The 24,918-nt window shown below is 47.5% G+C and overlaps 1 protein-coding gene across 1 annotated transcript in view; it reads left to right on the top strand.

Annotated features, from left to right (window-relative positions):
* Positions 1-24,281, top strand: part of TTC6 (tetratricopeptide repeat domain 6) — a 136,090-nt gene extending 111,809 nt beyond the window's left edge. Inside the window, exons 29-33 of the mRNA XM_090034981.1 lie at positions 11,892-12,102; positions 17,924-18,076; positions 18,224-18,394; positions 21,229-21,454; positions 23,898-24,281. Of these exons, the coding sequence (XP_089891107.1) occupies positions 11,892-12,102; positions 17,924-18,076; positions 18,224-18,394; positions 21,229-21,454; positions 23,898-24,034 (898 nt within the window). The 3' untranslated portion in view covers positions 24,035-24,281. The remainder of the gene's footprint in view (positions 1-11,891; positions 12,103-17,923; positions 18,077-18,223; positions 18,395-21,228; positions 21,455-23,897) is intronic.
* Positions 24,282-24,918: the final 637 nt, after the last annotated feature.

Below are 24,918 nucleotides of genomic sequence, written 5' to 3' on the forward strand. Positions count from 1 at the left end.
GGGGGGTGCTATTTCCAAAGAGGAGTATAGCAGAGCACTAGGGTGCTCGCTACTGGTAATAGTAATAAGGGCAGCACAGGTGTGGGCTGCCGGGGCAGCCAGTTGTGGTCAGCTGGCCCGAAGGGGGCAGGGCTTGGCCTTTATAAGCAACCAGGCTGAGGCCAGAGGGGGTTCCCTTCTGGCAGCCTGAGGAGCAGGAGCTCTGCTGCTGAGCCGAGCCGAGCAGCCTGACCGTCTGAGCGGCTGCATGATGATACGAGGTAGAGAACCCTAAAGGAGGTATGATGAAGAGCCAGCGTGGCACGGAGTTTGTACTATAGCCAGGAGGCTTATCTTGCGTTATAGCCGGTTGGCGCATGGCTTTATGTTTCTCTTTGGTTGTTTGTGTAATACCAGAGGACCGGGTGAGGCTGTAGGGGTTGGAGGAGGCCTCAGGGGAGCTCCCCAGTACCGTGGGAGGTTCCTGCTGCCCTGGGAGGGCACAGTAAGCTGGTGCCAAAGAGGGCACAGCAGTTTGTATGCTGGAGAGTGGCACTGCATTTTGGGGTGTCCTGACCCCAGCCCAGTATAGGCGACATCAGGAGGAGCTAGTGGGGTGTCCCGACCCCAGCCCAGCGGGGCAGCATTGGGAGTAAAGCCCGAGCAGGGCGTAAGACCCCTAAGGAGGGTCAGGGGGCCAGGCATGGCTACAGCCACCTAAGCCCTGACCGCGGGAAGCACGGGAGCAAGGCCCCGGTGCGGGCAGGAAGCATGGGAGCAAGCCCCAGTGCGGGAGGGGAGCGCGAGAAGCGCGAGCAAGGCTGCAAGGTGGGCAAGCATATTGGGAAAGCCCCAGGAAAGGGGCAAGCTTATTGGGAAAGCCCCAGGAAGAGGCAAACATGTTGAGCAGGCCCGAGAGGGCTAGTGAGTAGAGGGGCACCAGTCAAGGCGCCAGTGAGGGGCGCCGGTTGCGTGACAAGCCCCAGGGGCGCCAGTCAGGGTGCAGAAAGGAAACTGACCAGTCAATGTCTGGTACATCTGCGAGTCTTGGGGCGTGCTACAGGGGAGGTTGGAGGCACGCATAGCCCATAAGGCTGGGGTGCACCAGTCACCCCATACAGAACAGGGGACAGGATAAACATAGCACTATGTCCAAGGGGACAAAAAGCAGCTTCCCTTATAAAATTAGACAACATCAAAGACGTGGCGGGTGAGAACAAGGGTGCTGGATCGTCTACTTGGCACGGTAGGGGGCGTTAGAGAGATCACGGCCGCTCCTAGGTCCTGTGACAAAGTGGTGCATTGGCCGGGAAGGCAGGCCGTGTACGGGAAGGACTCTGTGTCCCTGAACAGGGGAACGAACCTAAGGGCTATAATAGAAAGGCGGACGTTTATAGAAAAGACTTTTACTACAGCTCACTAGGTGGAGCTGAGAGAGGATACCCATTGCTGGGAATTTTGAAGGCAAGACTGAGGCCCTGACCCAGGGGAAGTAAGGGCAGGGTAAAAATGGCTCAAAAGGAAATGACGGAAGGCTAGGGGCTGGAAAACTTTGTCGGGCAATTGAGAATGGAGGAGATGAAGGAAAAGGTGGCCAGACTGGAACAGGAGTTAGAACTAGCAAAAGCCCAGAAAGAGAAAGCTGAGGCTAAGTCGGCAGCTTTAGAGCGACAATTATCACCAGGGAAGAAGGAGGGAACTGCAAAAGAAATTAGACGCCTAGTGTCAGCCGAGGCAGAGGAAACTAGGAGGTTGGAGCAACTGATTTCCCAAGAGGCTCAGAAGAGTCAGGAGAGGGAGACAAGGCTGCAGGAAATGCAGAAGGAGATGACAGCCTGGGTGGCTCTGTCTCCTGGAACCTTAGGGACCATGACCCCAGGGAGATGGGAGTTCAAGAAGAGTGGTTGCTTCTCAAGGAAGCGATCCTCAATACACAAACCAAGTCTATTCCAACACGGAGGAAAGGCAGCAAGAAGGCACAGCAGCTCTCCTGGCTCTCCAGGGACCTAGCGGACCTCCTGCGGCTAAAAAGGAAAGCCTACAAAGGATGGAGGACGGGATTCACCTCCAAGGAGGATTATTCTGCGCTGGTCCGGTCCTGCAGGGAGCAAACCAGGAAAGCCAAGGCTGCAACTGAACTCCAACTAGCTTCAGGCATCAAGGACAACAAAAAGTCCTTTTTCAGATATGTGGGGAGCCGGAGGAAAAGCAAGGAGGTGCACAGCCCCACCAGGGGGGACGCCTTGTTGGACCTAGTGCTGGCCATGGGTGATAACCTGGTGAGGGGGCTGCGAGTGCTCGACCACCTGGGCAACAGCGATCATCGTCTGCTGGAATTCACCATCCAGCGCAAGGTGGCAAAGGCATGCAGTAAGGCAGCGGCCCTAGATTTTAGGAGGGCAGACTTCAACGAGCTAAGGAGGATAGTTGGAGAAGCGCTGAGGTCCCGGGGGGGAGGGGAGCCAGGTATCCAAGGACAGTGGTCGCTCCTTAAGGAGACAATGCTCCAAGCCCAAAGGAAGGTAATCCCAACGAGGATCAAAGGGAGCAGGAGAGCACACAAGCCTCTGTGGCTCACCAAAAGAATCCGGGAATGTCTCCTTGCTAAAAAGGAGGCTTATACCCAGTGGAAAGAAGGGGTCATCACCAGGGAGGGCTATTCTGTAGTTGCTCGGGGATGTAGGGGGGCAGTTAGGAAGGCCAAGGCAGAGATGGAACTGGGACTAGCTTCTCAGATTAAGGACAATAAGAAGTCCTTTTTTAAATACGTAGGGGGTAAAAAGAAGGTCCCAGGTAATGTGGGGCCCTTGCAGGATGACATGGGTAACTTGGTCGTCACACCAGACGGCAAAGCTAACATGTTTAACGATTTCTTTGCCTCCGTCTTCCTAAGTAGGGACCAGAACAGCCACCTCCCTGCTGAGCCCCCCTCGGGCCCCGGGGGAGGCACACCTGGGCCACAGGTTGGCAAGGATTTAGTTAGGGAGCTTCAGGAGGGGTTGGATGTATTCAAGTCAGCCGGCCCGGATGATCTCCACCCTAGAGTTCTAAAGGAACTGGCCGAAGTCATTGCAAGTCCCCTGGCACAACTTTACGAGCACTCGTGGTGCTCTGGTGAGGTACCAGAGGACTGGAAGGGGGCCAGCGTGGTCCCCATCTTCAAAAAAGGCAGGAAACTATAGGCCGGTTAGTCTTACCTCGATCCTAGGCAAGCTGTTCGAGAAAATTATGCTGTGGCACACATCCAGGAGGGGCCAGCAGGAGACTGCATGCTTAGGGGCAACCAACATGGGTTCATCAGTGGAAGGTCCTGTCAGACCAACCTGGTGGCCTTTTACGATCAGATCATGAGATCATTAGACGCAGGGGTAGCAGTGGATATAATCTTCCTGGACTTCCGGAAGGCTTTTGACACTGTCTCTCACCCTGTTCTCATTAAGAAACTGGGGGGCTGTGGTGTAGACACCCACACAGTCAAATGGGTCGCCAAATGGCTGGAGGGCCGCACCCAGAGGGTGGTAGTGGATGGGTCCTTCTCTAACCTGGAAGGACGTGGGCAGTGGGGTTCCGCAGGGCTCGGTCCTCGGGCCCGCACTGTTCAACATCTTTATCAGCGATTTGGATGAGGGGGTAAAAAGCAGCACCCTCTCCAAATTTGCTGATGACACTAAGATGTGGGGGGACGTGGGTACATTGGAAGGATGCAACAGGCTACAATCAGACCTAGACAGGTTACAAGGGTGGGCGGACAAGAATAGGATGTGTTTCAACACAGACAAGTGCAAGGTGATGCACCTCAGGAGGAACAACCGGCACCATACCTACAGGTTGGGGAACTCCCCTCTTATCAGCACAGAGGCGGAAAGGGATCTGGGGGTCATCATTGACTCCAAGATGAACATGGGCCAGCAGTGTGGGGAGGCAGTTAGGAAGGCCAACTGCACCTTGTCATGCATCCACAGATGCATCTCGAGCAGGTCCAAAGAGGTGATCCTCCCCCTCTATGCGGTACTGGTCAGGCTGCAGTTGGAGTACTGCGTCCAGTTCTGGGAGCTGCACTTCAAGAGGGATGTCAACAGCATGGAGAGGGTCCAGAGGAGGGCCACTCATATGATCAGGGGACAACAGGGCAGGCCCTATGAGGAGAGGCTACGGGACCTGAACCCGTTCAGCCTCCAGAAGAGAAGGCTCAGGACCTGTTATAAACTAGTCAGGGGGGATAAGCAGGCATTGGGGGAGTCACTGTTCCCCCGAGCACCACGAGGAGTGACCAGGAATAACGGTCACAAGCTGGCAGAGGGTGGGTTTAGGTTAGATATCAGAAGGCGCTACTTCACTGTCAGGGTGGCTAGGGTCTGGAACCAACTTCCAAGAGAAGTGGTGCAGGCTTCTACCCTGGGGGTGTTTAAGAGGAGGTTAGATGAACATCTTGCTGGGGTCATTTGACCCCAGTATTCTTTCCTGCCATGGCAGAGGGTCGGAGTAGATGATCTGCTCAGGTCCCTTCCGACCCTACAAACTATGAAACTATGAAAATATAAGGGCAACGTTGGACCCCTGCTAAACCAGATGGGGCAACTGACAACTGAAGCCCAGGAAAAAGCCAACCTATTAAATAGGTACTTTGCATCAGTGTTTCATCAGTCCCATGGGACGCCCATGCCTGCTATGGGACAGGGAGATCTGGGTGATGGGGATCCCCTACCCTCCATAAATGCTGACCTCATGAAGGAACATCTTGAGAAGCTGGATACCTTCAAGTCAGCCGGCCCTGACAATCTGCACCCCAGGGTACTCAAGGAGCTGGCGAGCGTCATAGCCCAGCCCCTGGCAGGGATCTTTGAAAACTCCTGGCGCTCTTGTGTAGTGCCTGAAGACTGGAAGAAGGCCAATGTGGTGCCGATCTTCAAGAAAGGGAGGAGAGTGGATCCGGCTAACTACAGGCCCATTAGCCTGACTTCTATCCTGGGGAAGATCTTAGAAAAGTTTATTAAGGAGGCCATCCTTGATGGACTGGCCCAGGCTAACATCCTAAGGGATAGCCAGCATGGGTTTGTTGCGGGTAGGTCTTTTTTGACCAATCTCATTTCCTTTTATGATCAGGTGACCTATCACCTGGACAAGGGAGAAGAGATTGATGTCATATATCTTGACTTCAAAAAAGCTTTTGATCTGGTATCCTGTGATCACCTCTTGGCCAGACTGGCCATTTGTGGCCTTGGCCCCACCACGATCCGCTGGCTGGGAAATTGGCTCCGTGGTCAGACCCAGAGGGTTGTAATTGATGGCAGTCACTCATTGTGGTGCCCTGTGACCAGTGGGGTCCCTCAAGGCTCTGTCCTGGGACCCATCCTGTTCAACATCTTCATTAATGATGTGGACATTGGAGTCAGGAGTGGACTGGCCAAGTTTGCCGATGACACCAAACTTTGGGGCAAAGCATCCATGTCAGAAGATAGGTGGGTGATCCAGGCTGACCTGGACAAGCTCAGCAAATGGGTATACGAGAACCTGATGGTGTTTAACACCGAAAAATGCAAGGTTCTCCACCTTGGGAGGAAAAACCTGCAGCATCCTTATAGGCTCGGCAGTGCTACGTTGGATAGCACTACAGAAGAAAGAGACTTGGGGGTCATCATTGACCACAAGATGAACATGAGCTTGCAATGCGATGCTCCGGCTAATAAAGCGGCCAAAATGCTGGCTTGCATCCATAGATGCTTCTCGAGCAAATCCCGGGACGTCATTCTCCCCTTGTACTCGGCCTTGGTGAGGCCGCAGCTGGAGTACTGCGTCCAGTTTTGGGCTCCACAATTCAAAAAGGATGTGGAGAAGCTTGAGAGAGTCCAGAGGAGAGCCATGCGCATAATCAGAGGTCAGGAAAACAGATCTTACGATGATAGGCTGAGAGCCATGGGACTCTTTAGCCTGGAAAAGCGCAGGCTCAGGGGTGATCTGATGGCCACCTATAAGTTTATCGGGGTGACCACCAGGATCTGGGGGAACGTTTGTTCACCAGCGCGCCCCAAGGGATGACAAGGTCGAACGGTCACAAACTCCTGCAAGACCGTTTCAGGCTGGCCATAAGGAAGAATTTCTTTACTGTCCAAGCCCCCAAGGTCTGGAACAGTCTGCCAGCGGAGGTGGTTCAAGCACCTACATTGAATACCTTCAAGAGTAGATTGGATGCTTATCTTGCTGGGATCCTATGACCCAGCTGACTTCCTGCCCTTTGGACAGGGGGCTGGACTCGATGATCTCTCGAGGTCCCTTCCAGCCCTGATATCTATGAAATCTATGAAAAACCTGCACAATTCAGATAGGGGAACAACAGGAAGTGCAGCAAAGGCTGGACGTGACTAAAAGACTGATAGGGGTCCTACAGGAGGAAGTCTGCAACCAAGTGGACCAAATAGAAGGCCTACATGAGGACCTAGAGCAATGGCAGGGGAGATGTTTGCAGGCCGAATATTTGGCCAAACAGCTACAAGAAAACCTGGATGAGAACCGGGCTCAAATTGAGAAGGATAACAAGGTGGTAGTGCAGGAGATAGAAAAAGTGAAGGCTTTTATGAAAAATCACAAGGTGCTATGTGAACAGTATCGGTCCCTTGAGGAAGAACTAGGGAACCAGAGAAAAGAGAATGCAGAGTTAAGATCTCAGGTACAGGATCTGGAGGCAGGAAAAGACCACCTTAGAAAACAGACACAGTCCCTTGGAACTTGCTTAAAGAATAGCCAAGCTAGAGAGGCAGGCTTAACTGCAGAAAAGGGACAGCTGCAGCTAGAAATGCAAACCCTGAGGGAAGAGGTGCAAAGGCTGGGAGCTGATAACGAGAGGCTACAAGAGACAAATGGCCAGTTGACCCTGGAAATCCAAGAGTTCCAGGACATTGAGAGAACCAAGGGGAAAGCAATAGCTGAGCAGGAACTGCAGACCCTAGAGAGCATGAACACACTAAGGGAAAAACTGGAGGCTCTCGAGACTCTGTTTGAGGGGTACGTGAGGGCCACCAAGCTAAAATCCCAGGAGAGGGAGGCACTTATGGAATCCCTGAAACAAGCCGAGGCACAAGTTGAGAATGCCTGGCCTAGGCTTACGCAATACCTAGAGCAGAGGGACGGCCTAGGGTCAAGAGTGCTGCGAGTACTAAAGAGGAACCTGAGCAGGGACAGTTGGGGAGAAACATCAGAGAAGAAAGTCCCATAGGAAAGAAATTGGAGGCCCTGCAAAGGGAGGCCCAGTCGGCCATCCTAAAATACTGGGACCTGAGATGGGACCAGTGGCAGAAGCGCCACTCCGAAGAAATGAGCCAGATAGAACACTGGCTGAGGGAACTATTCCTATCACAAGACAAGGAAGGAAGGGTAGTGCCTAATCAAGGGCAGCCAGAGGGGGCTGACTTAGCAAAATCAGGGACAGCAGGGAAGGAAGGAAAGACTTCCATGAAGAGTGAGACCCCATGCCCAATTGACAGGGGCTGTATACAGACAGGCCGGTGTCCAAGGCGGGGCGAGCTGAAAATAGTCTCCGTGAACAGGGGAGCGATGCAGCCCAGAAAGAAAAATAGAGCCCAGGCCTGCGAGATGAAAAGAAGGGGACAATCAGCTAGAAAGAGACCAGAACCTGAAAAAAGACCACACCTATATATATGAGTGGCATTCCTAAACAGATCGCATGGAGGACCCTGAAAAAGATCATTGAAGAAATGGTTGGGGAAGTGGCCTATGTAAAAATCTATAAGGGGCCTGGAGGGAGATCCACGGGACAAGGAAAAGTAGAATTCTGGACAGGAGGAGAAGCCCAGAGAGCTTTGAGCCACCAGTGGGAAATCTGGGGAAGGCTACAAGACCTCCAGAGAGATGGAGAGAGATTGGAAACTCGACGATTTACTGGGAAGAAAGGACCCAGGCGAGTCGAAAGGGAGAAGAAGTTGCAGAGGGCAGGCAGAACCTTAGCCAGCAAAGGGCGGGATGTACCAAGGTTGGCTAATGTGGGGGGACTACCTGTGGTGGGTACATCCCAATAAATCCCACGTGGTGCGCCTTGGGGAAAAGGCGAGGAGGAGGCACCTGAAAACCTCTGCCCATAGTAATCGAGCTGCCGGATGCCTGGAGAAAGCCTAAGAGAAGAGCACTGACTAATGTCACACCTCGCAGCAATGAAGAGCGGCTCCGGTGAGTTAAGAACTTAAGGGGGGGATGTGTCGCAGGGCACTTCTGTGCCCCGCTCCTAATAAGGAGGCTCAACCCAGGGAAGGGGAGATGTGTAGCAGAGCACTAGGGTGCTCGCTACTGGTAATAGTAATAAGGGCAGCACAGGTGTGGGCTGCTGGGGCAACCCGTTGTGGTCAGCTGGCCCGAAGGGGGCAGGGCCTGGCCTTTATAAGCAACCAGGCTGAGGCCAGAGGGGGTTCCCTTCTGGCAGCCTGAGGAGCAGGAGCTCTGCTGCTGAGCCGAGCCGAGCAGCCTGACCATCTGAGCGGCTGCATGATGATACGGGGTAGAGAGAACCCTAAAGGAGGTATGATGAAGAGCCAGCGTGGCGCGGAGTTTGTACTATAGCCAGGAGGCTTATCTTGCATTATAGCCGGTTGACACATGGCTTTATGTTTCTCTTTGGTTGTTTGTGTAATACCAGAGGACCGGGTGAGGCTGTAGGGGTTGGAGGAGGCCTCAGGGGAGCTCCCCAGTAGCTGGGAAGTTCTTGCTGCCCTGGGAGGGCACAGTAAGCTGGTGCCAAAGAGGGCACAGCAGTTTGTGCGCTGGAGAGTGGCACTGCGTTTTGGGGTGTCCCGACCCCAGCCCAGTACGGGCGACATCGGGAGGAGCTAGTGGGGTGTCCCGACCCCAGCCCAGCAGGGCAGCATAGGGAGTAAAGCCCGAGCAGGGCATAAGACCCCCAAGGAGGGTCAGGGGGCCAGGCACGGCTATGGCCACCTGAGCCCCAATCGCGGGAAGTGCAGGAGCAAGGCCCTGGTGCAGGCGGGAAGCACGGGAGCAAGGCCCCAGTGCGGGTGGGGAGTGCGAGAAGCGTGAGCAAGGCCGCAGGGTGGGCAAGCATATTGGGAAAGCCCCAGGAAAGGGGCGGGCTTATTGGGATAGCCCCAGGAAGAGGCAAGCATGTTGAGCAGGCTCGAGAGGGCTAGTGAGTAGAGGGGCACCAGTCAAGGCACCAGTGAGGGGCGCCGGTTGCGTGACAAGCCCCAGGGGCGCCAGTCAGGGTGCAGAAAGGAAACTGACCAGTCAATGTCTGGTACATCTCCGAGTCTTGGGGCATGCTACAGGGGAGGTTGGAGGCACGCATAGCCCATAAGGCTGGGGTGCACCAGTCACCCCATACAGAACAGGGGACAGGATAAACATAGCACCATGTCCAAGGGGACAAAAAGCAGCTTCCCTTATAAAATTAGACAACATCAAAGACGTGGCAGGCAAGAACAAGGGTGCTGGATCGTCTACTTGGCACGGTAGGGTGCGTTAGAGAGATCACGGCCACTCCTAGGTCCCCACGCCGTGACAAGGAGTATACCTCCTCTGCTCGGCCTGTAGGGGGGCTGTCAGGAAAGCTAAGGCAGACGTAGAGCTAGGATTAGCATCCAAAATCAAAGATAATAAAAAGTGCTTTTTCAAATATATAGGGAGGATGAAGAAAGCACCAGGAAATGTGGGGCCCCTGCAAGATTCTCTGGGCAATCTGGTGGTTGCATCAGAGGAGAAAGCAGACCTCCTTAACCAATTCTTCACCTCTGTTTTCTTGGTCAGGGACCGGGACTTCCCCACTGTGATGCAAGACGGACTTGAGGGGAACGTCTCCAGACCTCAGGTTGGGGAGGACTGGGTTAGAGAGCTTCTGGAGGGGCTGGACGTGTTCAAATCAGCGGGTCCAGATGCTCTCCACCCCAGGGTGTTGAGGGAGCTAGGAGGGGTTATCGCAGGGCCTTTGGCATGGCTTTATGAGCACTCATGGTGCTCGTTGCAGGTGCCAGCTGATTGGAAGATAGCCAACGTGGTCCCCATCTTTAAAAAAGGGAGGAGGGAGGACCAGCACAACTATAGGCCCGTCAGTCTTGGCTCAATCCTAGGGAAACTCTTTGAGAAGATCATCGAGGAGCACATCTGCGATGGGCCGGCTTCAGGGATGATGCTTAAGGGCAACCAGCATGGTTTCATTAGGGGCAGGTCATGTCAGACCAACCTGATTGCCTTTTATGATCAGGTCACTAAAGCATTGATTGCAGGTATCGCCGTGGATGTAGTCTTTCTGGACTTCAGCAAGGCCTTCGACACTGTCTCCCACCCCATCCTCATTAAAAAAACTAGGCGACTGTGGCATTGATGCCTACACAGTCAGAGGGATTGCAGATTGGCTGAAGGGTTGTACTCAGAGGGTGGTGGTGGGTGGGTCAGGTTCGACCTAGGGAGAAGTGGGCAGCGGTAAAATAGTAAAATTTCTATGTACAACATATACTTTCATGTTCATATACAAGACCCCTGCAATCTGCACAATCCACACAATCACACTTTTGATATCATGCCTTATTGCTGGTGTACGGGGAGCCCAGGATCACAATCCTGGGCTCCTTTGCACTGGCAAGTAGCAAGCTCCCGTGGCTGGGAGCCCCCTCAGATGACAGGGCTCCCAGCTGCAGAAGCACATCATGTGCCCCTGAGGCTGGGAGCCCACAGCTGATGGCACTTCCAACCAGGAGGCTGGGGGCGCACAATGCACTCTTGTAGCTGCGAGTCTCTTCAACTGATGGGGTTCCCAGCCACAAGTTTTTGTCATGTGCTCCCATAGTTGGGAGCCTTATCAACTGATCCTGGCTCCTAGCCGTAAGGATGCATTATGTGCTCCTAAGGGTGGGAGCCCCATCAGCTGACAGGGCTGTCAGCCTTGGAGGCACATCTGGCTAGATGATAAATTAATAGCATGATAAGAACCAGCCACAAAGTTATTACACATTTTTTGTGGAATAACTCTGTAGCTCATTCCTTGTTTTATGACACCATAATTGCTTTAACATGGGGCTAGTTTACAACTGAAAATGTGATTAACAAGTATCTAATTAAGTAGCTGCACTCTATAAAAGTTTATGCTTCTCTGAACAAGTTAGTTTAAAGTGCCACTGTCTTGGTTTCTGTACTTACAGAATGTTTTGGGGGTGGAGGGGTGTTGACATTTATGTCTCTTGCTAACTGTCCTCAGTTTGTCTTGACCGTCTTCATTTTGTCCCTAGAGGCTTCTACTGTACTCTTATATTTATCCTTAGTGATGCAGCCAACTTTTCATTTTTTGTAAGATTTCTTTTTTATTTTCAAGAGCTCATTGTTTAGTCAGGCAGGTCTACTCAGCCTTGCCATCTCTTCTGTAGCTCCTTTATTGGATTTCTTCAGGAAACAGGTAGGCATCTCTTGCGTTGAATGTACTTTCCCACCTGCCTGTCTTTGGTAGGGACAGGCAGGCCTCATTCCCTGCAAAGCAAGACCTGGGCAGAAGCACTGGAGGTTAGATTCCCTCTCCAGACACAGCCTATACCAGCACAAGGATAGGGAGAGGTAGCTGTGGTGGTGGTTTTGGAAGATAACGTATTGTCAAGAGGCAAGATTTTTTTTGTGATATCTTTTATTGGATGCAATTAGTGTTCAAGAAAAGCTAATAGCCTTCACAGCTACAATGATAAATAGGAGCACGCAGAAGAAATAATCATTTAAAAATATTTTGTCCCTTCTAGTCAAGATTAAAATACTTTTTCATAGCATTATGTAGATGCTTGCTCTCCTGCTGAGTGTTCAATCTTTTTAGTGTATAAATTGTGAGCCTTTGTCCCTAGAGATGGCATCTTTCATTATTGGTTGAAAAGAAAATGAAACTAAAAGACTGACTTTCAAATATATGTATGTTTTGTTAGACTTCAGCAATTTGAAGAAGCTGTCAAATCATTTACCCAGGTGCTTAAAATAGATCCCTTCTTTGTGGATGCCTATGTTGGACGAGGAAATTCATATATGGAATATGGCCATGAAGCTGGTCATATTCAAGCACAGAAAGATTTCTTGAAAGCACTTCATTTGAACCCAAAGTGCATAAATGCCAGGATTTGCTTAGGATACAATTTACAGGTAATATCCTTGTTTAATATGGACTACATTCATAACATCTGTTCAGAGGATTTGCTCTTGAGCAATGTGAGAGGCAGGTTCTTTCGTTAGTGCAAAGAGAGGGTGGGATCGAAAATCATAATATGGTTGCCTGCCTGTTGTGTAAGCTAACAGTAAGCACTAGACTATTCCATTTTATATGTGCAGTTTAATAAATAAAACATGACCAAAATAATTTGGTTGAATCTATTTAAAAATACATGTATTGTAAGTTGATTGAAAATATGTTAACAAATGCTTAAAAACCTTCAGAAAGGGGTTTTTGTATGATGAACTTTGAAAACCTCTGAGTTGTATACTAAAATGAACAATCTTTCAATTGTAAAGGGATACATGAAATTACATAATAGGTTTTTTTCTCTCCTCCATGATTCCTATGATTTTCTAAGATTATAGTGTTATTTATTATGCCCATTTGTCTGAAGCCTTCTTTTTAATGAAGTTCTAAATTAATTTAGCTTCTCTTTAAAATAATAATACACTAATATTAATAGAGTATATCAGACCTACTTGGGTACATTTTATACAGATTTCTTCAGACCATTCTACCAAAGTAGTTTAATTCTGCTTAATGTTGCCATAGTGTTGTGTGAAGGACTATCTGAGTGCTAAGTATTGTTATCAGCATTCCTGTCATTCAGTCTTACAAGAAAGTTCTTTCAAGAACAAACTGCTAGTTCTACAGAATAACTCCAAACCATGACTTTTCTTGGTATGCAAAGCAGAAGAATTGGATATGATTACCAGACTGAATTTGTACTTGCTAAAAATTTAAAGCTAAGTCTTCTAGGGGAAAAGCTTAGTGAAAAGAATCAGTTGTCAGAATTAGAAAAAGTAACTTCTCATGCTTTTTTCTGCTTTCCTTTCATTTGTCAGATTATTATGGCTCATACTTCCCCTTCTCTACTTTACATCTCATCCTTGTCCACAGCCAGTGGATGTAGATTTACTTCCGAGATGGGAGGTTGAGATTACATGTTACCATTTGATCATATTAGGTGGACTTAAAACTTGAAAGGCTGCACATTAAGGTTTATTAACAAGTGCTAAGTGCTCTCCAAGTGTCTTAAACCTCACCCAAAGTAGTGTAACATTATCTTTGGCCTGTGCTATCTAGCTCGAGTTCATTTAACTTCTCACTGTTCACCTGAGATAAAACCACCAGTATTTAGGCCTCCAGTATCCCAGGAGGCACCACTCCCAGGTGGATTAGTTTTCTGCAAGGACTCTAGCCCAGGACTGACAGTCTGAGACAGCTGGTGAGGGGATGAGTGGGGAATGAGGGGAAAGGGATGAAGGGGAGGAGAAAGCAGGAGTGGAGGGGGGGGGCGGGAAGAGGGAGAGAGGAGGAACAGGTGGACAGTGAGCTGTCAGCCTCCCATCCTCCCAACGCTCCCAAATCACCCCCTCACCTCTGGATCACCCCCTGCCATCCCAAATTCACCCTGCTGGATGGATCTGTACCCTGCCGTTCTGATCACTCCTCCCACCCCTCCCAATTGCCCCCACCCTTGCCCCCATCAGCTCTAGTTGCCCCTGGATCACTGCCTTAATACTCCAGTCAGACCAAGAGCAGTGTGGGGGCTGCTGCCCTTTCCGCCTGCTCCCAGGCTCCCTGTGACCCATGCTTTCCTTACATGCCTGGATTCCGCCTGTGCTGAGCCCTGCAACTAATGAGGGGGCAGGGGAGTGAGTAGCTGCTGGGCAAGTGTGAAGCCTGTTGAAGACTGCATCCAGGTACATGGGATTGTATGGACTGAAGGAGGTGAGTGGTGTGTAGGTAGGGAAGATGGTCCTCCTTTTGTTGTTGCTGCCACTGCCACCACTCGCAGGCTGATTGGGGTGGCAGAGTGGCTATCTGGGGGAGTGGAATGGGTAATAGGGGGGCAGGAGCTATTCAGAGTGTGGAGGTGGCAATTTGGATGTGTGCAGGGGACAATACAAGTGGTGGGGGGGCCCTCCTCCCTCCTGGCCTGTAGGGTGGTTAGAGAGTTGGTGAGGGGTGCAGCCACAGAGCAGACTTGCAGCCCTTAGTCATGCCTCTGCTCACCAGCCCCCGCAGTAGCAGATCAGAGCTGTGCAGTTAGAGAGGGTGTTAAGCTTTCATGTGCCACTGATCACTACCACATGATAACCTTAACACTGACTAGCATTCCTTACAATTAGCACCTGCAAACCCTAATGTGTAATCTCAAGATGGATACATGGGTGGCAGCCCAGTCCTTAGTTTTGGTTATCTAATAATAAAATGTCATTGTCTCAGTTTTCAGGTTGAGGTCTCATTCTTTCAGGTTAATAAAAAATTCCAGTAGCTTCAGGCACATGCTCAGATCATCCAGGAGAACTCTCAGAGCTCTGTTTTTCTGAGAGAAAAACTTACCCAGAAAGACCTGTATAGAAGTTTAAGCAGAGAAGAAAAGAGCCTGCATTGCTGGCACGGGGCTGTCAAGGGGTCCCTAGGGCAGGCATCCCAATGAGCTCTGCAGACTCCTTTTTCTGCCTGAAAATAGTTGACAGAAGCAAGGGCACAGGTCAGCACTGATGGGCTTGATGCATCAGGGGACCATGCCCCGGAGACCTGCACCTCAGAATCCCCCCACCCTCTCTTCCTCTGGTGAGGGTTGAACAGAGGAGATGCTGAGCTTGTCTCCTGTCTTGTCATACAGCCAAGCAGTGCTTCTCCAAACAGAGCACTGCAGTCTCAGCAAAGGGTGGGGTTGTGCCAGGTCAGGGAAGGGTGGTGGAAAGTTGCCGCTTTAGGGAAGGGAAAGGGGTCTGTGCCTGTCCCATGAACTCCCTGCACAGTATTTCAGTGCAGGTGCAGCTGGGCAGGACCTTGCCCTTGCCCTTGCCCTTCCCAACATCTAAGTGCTGCAGTCTAGGCTGTAGGGGCTGGAGTTACCTGGGTACAGCAGGGATGGGTCAGTTGGTTCTGGTCTGTCCTAAGTGGATCCTAGGTCACTGAAAAGCTGGCAGCAGAACATGGCCTCTGAGTGTTTTGGTGCTGGGCTTTTCTGGCTTTTCTAACCCAAAGCACTCAGAGGGAGTAGGGGTGGGAGTGTTCTGCTCCCTGCTTGGCTGGGACTGATGCATACTCTCCTTAGCCCTGTGGGAGGGGAAGGGAGGATGGAAAGGGAGCTCACTGAGGTCTCTGAGGATGGCTCTGCAGCTTCTTTTGGACCTCTGCCTGTACAGATGTTCAGTTTCCTGAGAGAGTTTCCTGGGATCTACTTCACTCAGTTTGTTCCCATTGTTTTTCTCCCAGAGTAGACACTTTTACTGTGGGGAAAAAATATTATGAATACCTGTACTGTCCACCAGATTGTGCTTAGGGATTGTTAAAGCACTATTAACCCTTAAATGGAATGTGAAGTATGAACACAGACAACTCAGTGTTCTAAAATCAAACTTTATTAGTACAACAAGTATTATCTTAGCAGTTTCTATATTCAGAGAGAAAAACATTCAGTTCAATAATCTCACCCAATCCCAGATGTTACTTTGCTCAACAGAAAGGGTGACCACTCAGTTCCTGGAAGCAGAGGTTACGCTGTGGGCTGGGATGGTCCATATAGGTGTTGAAAGTTGGATTTATGATGATGAAGACACTTAACTTTCTTGCTGCCCCCTTTTATGCTTTTCTTCAACTTCACTCCTTTGATGACTCTTTGCTTTTAGATTGGCATCTCTGAAGTCAGCATACTGTCCATCTTTTGTCCTGTCAGCATATTCCTTTGTTCCACAGACCCATCTCAAACACACCTCTTAATTTGGCCTTTTTCTGGTGTCTTACTTTGGGCAGTATTTGACGGAAGACAATCATCATGGTGCCCTGTGACCAGTGGGGTCTCCCAAGGCTCTGTCCTTGGACTCATATTATTCAACATCTTCATTAATGATGTGGACATTGGAGTCAGAAGTGAACTAGCCAAGTTCGCCGATGACACCAAACTTTGGGGCAAAGCATCCACACCAGAAGACAGGAGGGCGATCTAGGCTGACCTGGACAGGCTCAGTAAAAGGGTGGATGAGAACCTGATGGTGTTTAACACTGAAAAATGCAAGGTTCTCCACCTTGGGAAGAAAAACCTGCAGCATCCTTATAGGCTCGGCAGTGCTATGCTGGCTAGCACTACGGAAGAAAGAGACTTGGGGGTCATCATTGACCACGAGATGAACATGAGCCTGCAATGCGATGATGCAGCTAGTAAAGCAACCAAAATGCTGGCTTGCATCCATAGATGCTTCTCAGGCAAATCCCGGGCCATCATTCTCCCCTTGTACATGGCCTTGGTGAGGCCACAGCTGGAGTACTGCGTCCAGTTTTGGGCTCCACAATTCAAAAAGGATGCGGAGAAGCTTGAGAGAGTCCAGAGAAGAGCTATGTGCATGAGGTCAGGAAAACAGACCTTACGACGACAGGCTGAGAGCTATGGAGCTCTTTAGCCTGGAAAAGCGCAGGCTTGGGGGTGATCTGCTGGCCACCTATAAGTTTATCGGGGTGACCACCAGTATCTGGGGAATGTTTGTTCACCAGAGCGCCCCATGGGATGACGAGGTTGAATGGTCACAAACTCCTGCAAGACCGTTTCAGGCTGGCCATAAGGAAGAATTTCTTTACTGTCCGAGCCCCCAAGGTCTGGAACAGTCTGCCATCAGAGGTGGTTCAAGCACCTACACTGAACACCTTCAAGAGTAAATTAGATGCTTATCTTGCCGGGATCCTATGACCCCAGCTGACTTCCTGCCCTTCGAGCGGGGGGCTGGACTCGATGATCTTCCGAAGTCCCTTTCAGCCCTAATGTCTATGAAATCTATGAAATTGTCTTATCACCTTTCTAATACATCCAATTCTTTCATCCCTCTGATTCAGCTGATTAGTGCCAAGTTCAATTAATTTGAGGTGGTAACAAGGCCATTGCTATGTTATGTTAAAAACACTTCTCACAGTGATAAAAAAGAAAAGGTATAAGGAGCACTGTGAACACTACAAAAGCAACTTAAGGCCAGCTAAAAAAAATAAAAAGTTAACAAGGCTATACAAAACTTAAGCAATGATTAAATAAGGCTAAATATAAACAATACTATAATTCAGCACTCCGTAAGCAGGTGCAACTTCAAAGCATTAAATATAACAAGCTACTTTAACATTGCACTCATGGTTTCTCCTGAGAGATCAGGGAGTCTCCTTAGAGAAACTGAACATTTGTATGGAGCCAGTGTTGCCACAGGGACTGGCAAGAACTAAGCTTTCTGCTTGTCCTGTTTTGAACACATGTACAAAACTTTCTGATTTCTGTTCTTTTGTTTTTAGGGGGTTTGGCTATATAACATACAGATTATTTAAGATAGGATACTGTGTATCCAAAGAGTGATTATTATGTTAGTATATCAAAAGGCAGACTGTGCACCAGGCCATTCTGATGGTATTGTTGAAAGGCAAGTGCACCTACATAAGGCTCAACTTTATTGTATTGTTGCACATTGTCAAATATTTAAAAATCAAGGTAAAAAACTCAGATACAATAATAGTAAAAGCTTTGTTGTTGCAACATTTTGGCATGAAAACTAGATACCTCTCTATGCAGATACATACTTGGATAATTAGCCTACTATTTATGCACCTTTCTTCAGTTTGTGTTCAGAACTGAGTTAACCAAATATAGAAATGAAGACACATATCTAATTTCCCTGCACAAGTGGGCCTATATTTTTTAAGAGGTGGGCATAGGTATCTTGCTTGCATAATTAATACTGTAACTTATATTACAACTCATTTTAGGTTCTTGGAAAGTTTAAAAAAGCATGGAATCAATTTACAGTTGTCATTGACATTGATCCAAAATCCCATGCTGCCTATGATGGACGAGCCTTGGTCTGTCTTCAGATGGGTGATGCGTTTGCTGCATTTCAGGATACAAATGCTGCACTAAAAGTAAATACTGGTTTACTGTGTGTGAGTGTGTGTACTGTAGAATTAGATTAAGAGATGCTTTCTATTTTTTATAAATATTCCCTAAATGTAGGGAAATTTGAGTGTGGACTTTTTGTAAGTGAGAATTTATATATTCTTATATTTTAGCTCACTACCACAGCTCAGCTGCTTACAAATCGGGGTGTCATCAATCAGTTTATGGGTGACCTAACTTGTGCTATGAAAGATTATCAGCAAGCAATTTCCATCAACCCTGACTATGTGTTAGCTTATTTCAATGCTGCAAATATCTACTTTCATAACAGGCAGCTCTCACAGGTAAATCTTGTTCTGTCTTCTAATCATTTCCAGGACATTTTTTCTTGATTCTTGACTAATGCTATTGATATAAACTTGTTTATAAATGTGAGATTTGACTTGCATTTGTTCATGCTTAATTTTAGAGTATACCAGTACTCTTGACAGGATCTAAATTAGTAGATAGGAATGAATGGTAAATGTGACATATATGTCTCAAGGCCACTCTCCACATTGGCCTGCCCACCCATCTAAAGGGGCAGCCTGCCCACTTGACTCACCCACCATGCCTTTGATATGATTAATTAGGAGTTGTTTACAAGGCAGGAGGTTGCCCCTTTAATGCCTGATGCCACAGGCATACTACAGGGCACCAACCTTCGCTTATATTGTCCCACATATAATCTTCGCTTATATGAAATCTGAATAGTGGATTCCCTTAGCTCCTTCTTGGGGCCAAGCTCTGCCTCTATGCTAGGGTCTCTTCCACATCCCTATCTGTCACTTCCTTCTGATGCTGGGCCCTCCAACTCCTGTATCTACTGTTCCCCTCTGGTGCCAGGCTCTCTGTGCCCCTGTAACTGCGCCCCTTCTGGCGCCTGTACTCCACTCAATCATGTGCTCCCACTCTGGGCACCAGTGAGGCCTCCAAACCTCCTCTTAAAGCCTCATCCCGGTCCACTGGTCTATGACAACACAAATATAAGACCCCCTTGGCTATAACATAACACTGATAACTCGGCCTTAGTGAGGCCGCAGCTGGAGTACTGCGTCCAGTTTTGGGCTCCACAATTCAAAAAGGATGTGGAGAAGCTTGAGAGAGTCCAGAGGAGAGCCACGCGCATGATCAGAGGTCAGGAAAACAGATCTTACGATGACAGGCTGAGAGCCATGGGACTCTTTAGCCTGGAAAAGCGCAGGCTCAGGGGTGATCTGATGGCCACCTACAAGTTTATCAGGGTGACCACCAGGATCTGGGGGAACATCTGTTCACCAGAGTGCCCCAAGGGATGATGAGGTCGAACGGTCACAAACTACTGCAAGACCGTTTCAGGCTGGCCATAAGGAAGAATTTCTTTACTGTCCGAGCCCCCAAGGTCTGGAACAGTCTGCCAGCGGAGGTGGTTCAAGCGCCTACATTGAACACCTTCAAGAGTAAATTGGATGCTTATCTTGCTGGGATCCTATGACCCCAGCTGACTTCCTGCCCTTTGGGCAGGGGGCTGGACTCGATGATCTCCCGAGGTCCCTTCCAGCCCTAATGTCTATGAAATCTATGAAATCTATGATAATGGAGACTGTGTTCTGTCCGTTTAAGGAGATAAAACTCCCACCTTATGATAATGTCTCCTAGTCCTGGCTACCTTATAGGCTCCAAGACCCTTAGTCCTCCTAGGTAGAAAAGCAGGCAACCAGAGTGCTCTGGGGAGCTCTCTAAGGCCATGCTGCCTCTCTTCAGAGTCTCCAGAGAGAGAAAGTGAAACTGCTAGCTCCAGCCCTGAGCTTGTCCCCCCAGAGCCCTTCCTCCTTCCGGTCATCTGACCGCCTGCAGGTGCTGGTCACATCCCATTAGGCTGTTCCAACATGCGGTGGAGCTCTGTTTAGCCTGCAGGGGCCCTCTGGCCTGGTGGTTTCTACCCTTAAAGGAGCAGGCACATGTTAGTACCCTGCTACAGTAAATAATACTTTGAATTAAACATCACAGCAGATAGGCAACATTTTCAAAAGTTCTTTAGTAAGTTAATAGTACATGTCCCACTTACTTCCAATGAGATCTGGACTCCTACCTAAGTCACTGAAGTGATTTGGCAATTTTGCCCCAAAGACAGTGATATTAAGAAACCTCTCTGAATTCACATTGCAATTCAGTCAGAGATTGAGAAGAGCAAAACTGTCCCATCTCACTGGTTTATGCTTTAATTGCTAAACCAAGCTTTATCTCCTGGTGTAATGATAATCTTTTATAGTCCTGAATCACTCCTTTCCACAGAAGTACCTGTTGGGAAGAGGTGTGAGGTAGTCAAACCTTAAAGTTCCTCTTGCAGAATTGCTTCATATGCTCTTGAAAGACAGTAACCATTTCTTTTCCTCTTTGCACAGTTTCTAGCATAATGGTGCCCTAACCCTGATAGGAGCCTCTAGGTGCTACCATAGTGCAAATAATATTTACTTGTTCAGCAAGGAAAAAGTTTGTGAATTTTACTTCTCTGGTGCTTACAGAAGACATTTCATTGTTGCACAAATTATTAGTGTTCTACTACCTTGATTATCAATACAGTATAACCGTGTATTAAGTATTTTAGAAGTTTGAATGGCCTTACAACCCTGACTGAGCTCTTCCTGTTGTACACTTGGAAGACTCCTGTATTTGGACTGTATGCACCAGGCCAATGTACGTTTATGCTTCTCTGGGTCTAGATGGTCTACAGCACTGTTGCTTTCCTTCTTCTCTGGTGCATTTCCTGGGCACTGAGTCTCTGTGTAACCTCTTCATTGAAATGAGACCTCAGGCCAGCTGCCCTACAGCTCCCAAGACATTGCTTAAGCACACCCCCTCCCAGACTTCCATTCCTGCATATTCTAGTGTGAAGTTCATTTCCTCAGGGACATGAGGCAGTGGGAGCTACTAAAGAGACAAGCTCAGCAGAGAGTTCCCAACCCAGTTATTCCATACTTAATCAGCACAAAATATATGGGTCTAGATAATTTTTTTTTAAATTGCACATTTCCCTGCCTCAATGTCCCTATGATTTTGTGTGTTATTTAGGCTTAAGTCCCAAATTTTCAAATGTACAAAAACAGCTTTGCCACATTGTGACAGTTGTATTACATTTTCAATTCATGTATTTTTACAGGCCTATTGTTACTATTCCAAGGCATTACAACTTGACCCCAGGAATGAAGCTGCAGTCTTGAATCGAGCTATTACGAATACATTATTGAAAAACACTGATGAAGCAAAAGAAGATTTTGAGAAGGCAGTTTCTCTCTGCCCTTTCTCTGCATCAGTGTACTTTAACAGGGCAAACCTTTACAACACGCTAAGGCAGTATGAGCTGGCTGAGAGAGATATTTCAACAGGTATTTTTTTATGAACTTGGCAAATTTATACCTGGTGGTATATTTACAATAATAGGAAGTGGACTCCTGGAGCAATAATCTTTTGTTAATACGAAATAACTTTTCAGAAAGACCTGATTTTAACAAGTTTATTTTGACGGTGTAGGTTTATCTCAACTATGTGAAAACACGTAAGGGTAAAGATGTGAAAATTTGTATTTTAGATGAATTTCATACCTAAATATTGATTTTCATGTTAGAAGGAAATTGTCATGAAACTTTCCTTAGCCAGGAAAATTACTCATTGCATTTACTTGAATGCAAGACAAAGTTTTTTTTCCCCAATTAGCATGGGCAAAAAAGCATCTCATATTTGCACACAAGGAAACTTCATTAAATACATGATTTGTAATTGCACTGCTGCCAAAAGCAGTATGTGATCAGTAATGGAAATCAACTATGAAGTTGACTCAATGCAGCTAACACTGAGCATGACTATAAAGCACACATCCCATGTTGGGCAAACATATTCTACCACAAGGATGTTGGTGTAGCCCATCAGAATAAGATATATGGTAGTGCCCACTGAGCACAGTCCCTCTCAGCACTGACTCTTTCAAGCCATGGTAGTGATATAGTCATTTACTACACTATATACATTTTAATGTCCTCTTCACTCCCTTAGCTGAGTTGTGCCTTTCTTCTCCATTTCCAATGATTCTTGTTTCTTTGCCAGACATTTAAGGCTGGTGAATATCACAAAATGGGGTCTCAAACAGTTTACCCAGAATCCCTCTGTCACTTCCTGTCTCAGGCTATTGTATATGATTAGTATGGCCCACCCTCTGAGGTGGAGCTAGACCAGGTTGACCTTCACCTCATCTGTATATACATTTTTGGAGGGTCCCAGGACTCATAACAAGAACACCTGGTTAGCACATGGATCCTTTGTGGGATGGAACTGGAGTACACACACATACTAAGAAGCACTGAGCTACAGGGACACCATGTAAAATGCTGTTGACTCCCTGGGGCTCAGCCCAATGAACTACATGGTAAATCTGGAGACTTTTGGCTTTAGAGTTATATAATGCATAATTTGTACTATATATATACTTATCTGGCAGGGGAGATGCAATGACCACTATTGCAGTTTTCCTGTTGGCAGGGGATAACCACTTTTCTGGCAAGGGGTGGTACCTGTGTGGAGGTAATGCATAGTTAGTCTCACAGTTTCACTTCCATTGGGAAGATCTTGGCTTTACATCCACTTTATGGAAATGGGACACTCTTCCCTAGCTCGCTTCTGTGGCTGTATTGCTGAGGGGAAGCAAAAGTTTGGGGGCATCTGAGCCCCAAGCCTCTGGACTTAGGCCTGCACCTAGGATGCCCGCCAAAGGATTCGGAAGCATCTGAAGCCCCTGGTGGGGGTGGGGGATGTTTGCTGGTACTAGGGCGACATTTGGTTCTTGAATGACTTGCAGGTTTGGAATTGATTTGGCTGATTTGACTTGGAACACAGAAAATTTTCCTTAAAAAAAAATAAATTACTGTATATAAGTAGGTACAAAAGTGCTGCTTAAAAGGTTGTTTATAGAGTACCTGAGCTAAAGCTTGTAGCAGTTTCAAAAGGTGAAATGCATTAATTCTGGATAAACTAAGTTTATGGGCACTATATACAAATTACTATAGGTATGTTTTCTTCAAGGTTATTGTTTTCAAATCTGTTCTTCACTTCCATGTGCTCAGGGAGAGCAGGGTCTTGACAGTAAGTAGGTGGGGGGAAGGGATGCAGGGGGGAGAGTTTAGGGGCACAGAGCAAGGGATTTGTGCCTCTCCCACTGATACAGCAGGGAAAATAAATCTGGGGAGCCAGCTACTTGGCTCCCCAGATTTATTTTTCCTGCTGTAACAGTGGGAGGGGCACAAATTTAAGGCAAACCTCAAATAATTAGATTCTGTTCCTGGAAAATTATAACAAATTATTGGGGGCTCATCTTATATTCAAGTAAATAAGGGAATTTAAAGGAGGAAATTGGATGAATACTAGAATTTTACACAGTACATTAAACTTTCCAATATTTATTTAAATCTCTTTGTATAATATGAATGGTGACCTTAAGTGTTCAGTGCTTGACATCCAGAAAGTAGTTGGCAGTAGATTCCTGGTTCTTGATTTTAGTTTGATATTGATCCTTTTTTTTGCGAGGGATATGCCTGTTGCATGGCTTTGTAAACGTGATATAGTGTTATTTGACATTAAGAAGATTAAAAAGAAAGTAGTAGTGTAAATATCTTAATATAATAACCCAACCTCTGCTATAAAAGTTAGGTAAATTTGAATTCCGTATTTTCTAGTATGAGAGCAAGTTTTAAACTTGTTTTCATATTCTAGATATTTCTTTTTATAATGATTGTATGTTTTTTTAATTTTATAAATGTCCCTCCCCCCACTTTTTTACAGCATTGTCAATTCAGCCTAATGATGCTTTGATGTATAAGCTTAGAGCAGACATACGTGGTAAAATGGGTTTCAGCGAAGAAGCCATAGCTGATTACAAGCAAGCAATCAGCATTCAAGAACTGGTTAATGATATGTGAAGAGACTCCAGTTCCTGCAACGCATTGTAACATGCTGGTTCTATTATCAGTTTTCTTATTTGCAATGAAATACAGTTGTTTAATATCTCATATACTGTTAAGAATGTATTACCTTAGAATTAGGTTAAAAGATTAGCATTGAATTACAGAAAAATAATTCCATTAACAGCTCATCTTCATTTTGATGAATTTCTATGCATATTTTATTTTCATAGTAAATTGATTGCTTGATTCAGTGCAAAAATGAACAGCAGCTAGCTTTCAAAAACAGAATGTTAAAATTAAATAAATTCACTAAAATTAATTTGTTGTTCATTTTGTTTAGTATTTGCTTATTCATGGTACTGCATGGCAGTTGGGTAGGTCATGTGAGAGAGACTGTGCAGTGCAGGTACTTTAACAAAACTGTAGTAGAGTAGAGGGGCTAACCATCACCCAAATATCTGTATTTACTTGGGTACTCGTGAAGGTCAGTGGCCAGAAAACTAACAGGTAATCTTTAAAATTCAGTTCAGCGTGTACTTTAATAATGTTTTGTGAGAGTGACAGAAGTGTGCCATGAGTGGCCCCTTTGTGAGGAGGTAAATGTTCTCCTCCTTCATCCAGCACACCCTGCACCTGCCCCAGCTACTCCAGTGGCACCTCAGCTGCTCCTCTGGGGACTCCTGCTGCCTTCCCCACCCGCAGCCAGCCTCTGCTGGTTTTGTCTCCCCTCGTGCCCCCAACTCTCAGCAGTGTGTCTGCTTTGAGTGGGTGAACAGGCAGATGCACAAACAGAGCTTCACTTTGCAACCAAGCTTGTCCCCTCTACTTCTCCTATGCTCCCAGGGCCAGCAGAAGGGGTCACAGGAGTGGCTGTTGGCACATAAGACTGTGCCTTGAAG

Source organism: Crocodylus siamensis, chromosome 2, assembly GCF_052110815.1.
Source record: "Crocodylus siamensis isolate JL-2025a chromosome 2, ASM5211081v1, whole genome shotgun sequence".
Lineage (NCBI taxonomy): Eukaryota > Metazoa > Chordata > Crocodylia > Crocodylidae > Crocodylus > Crocodylus siamensis.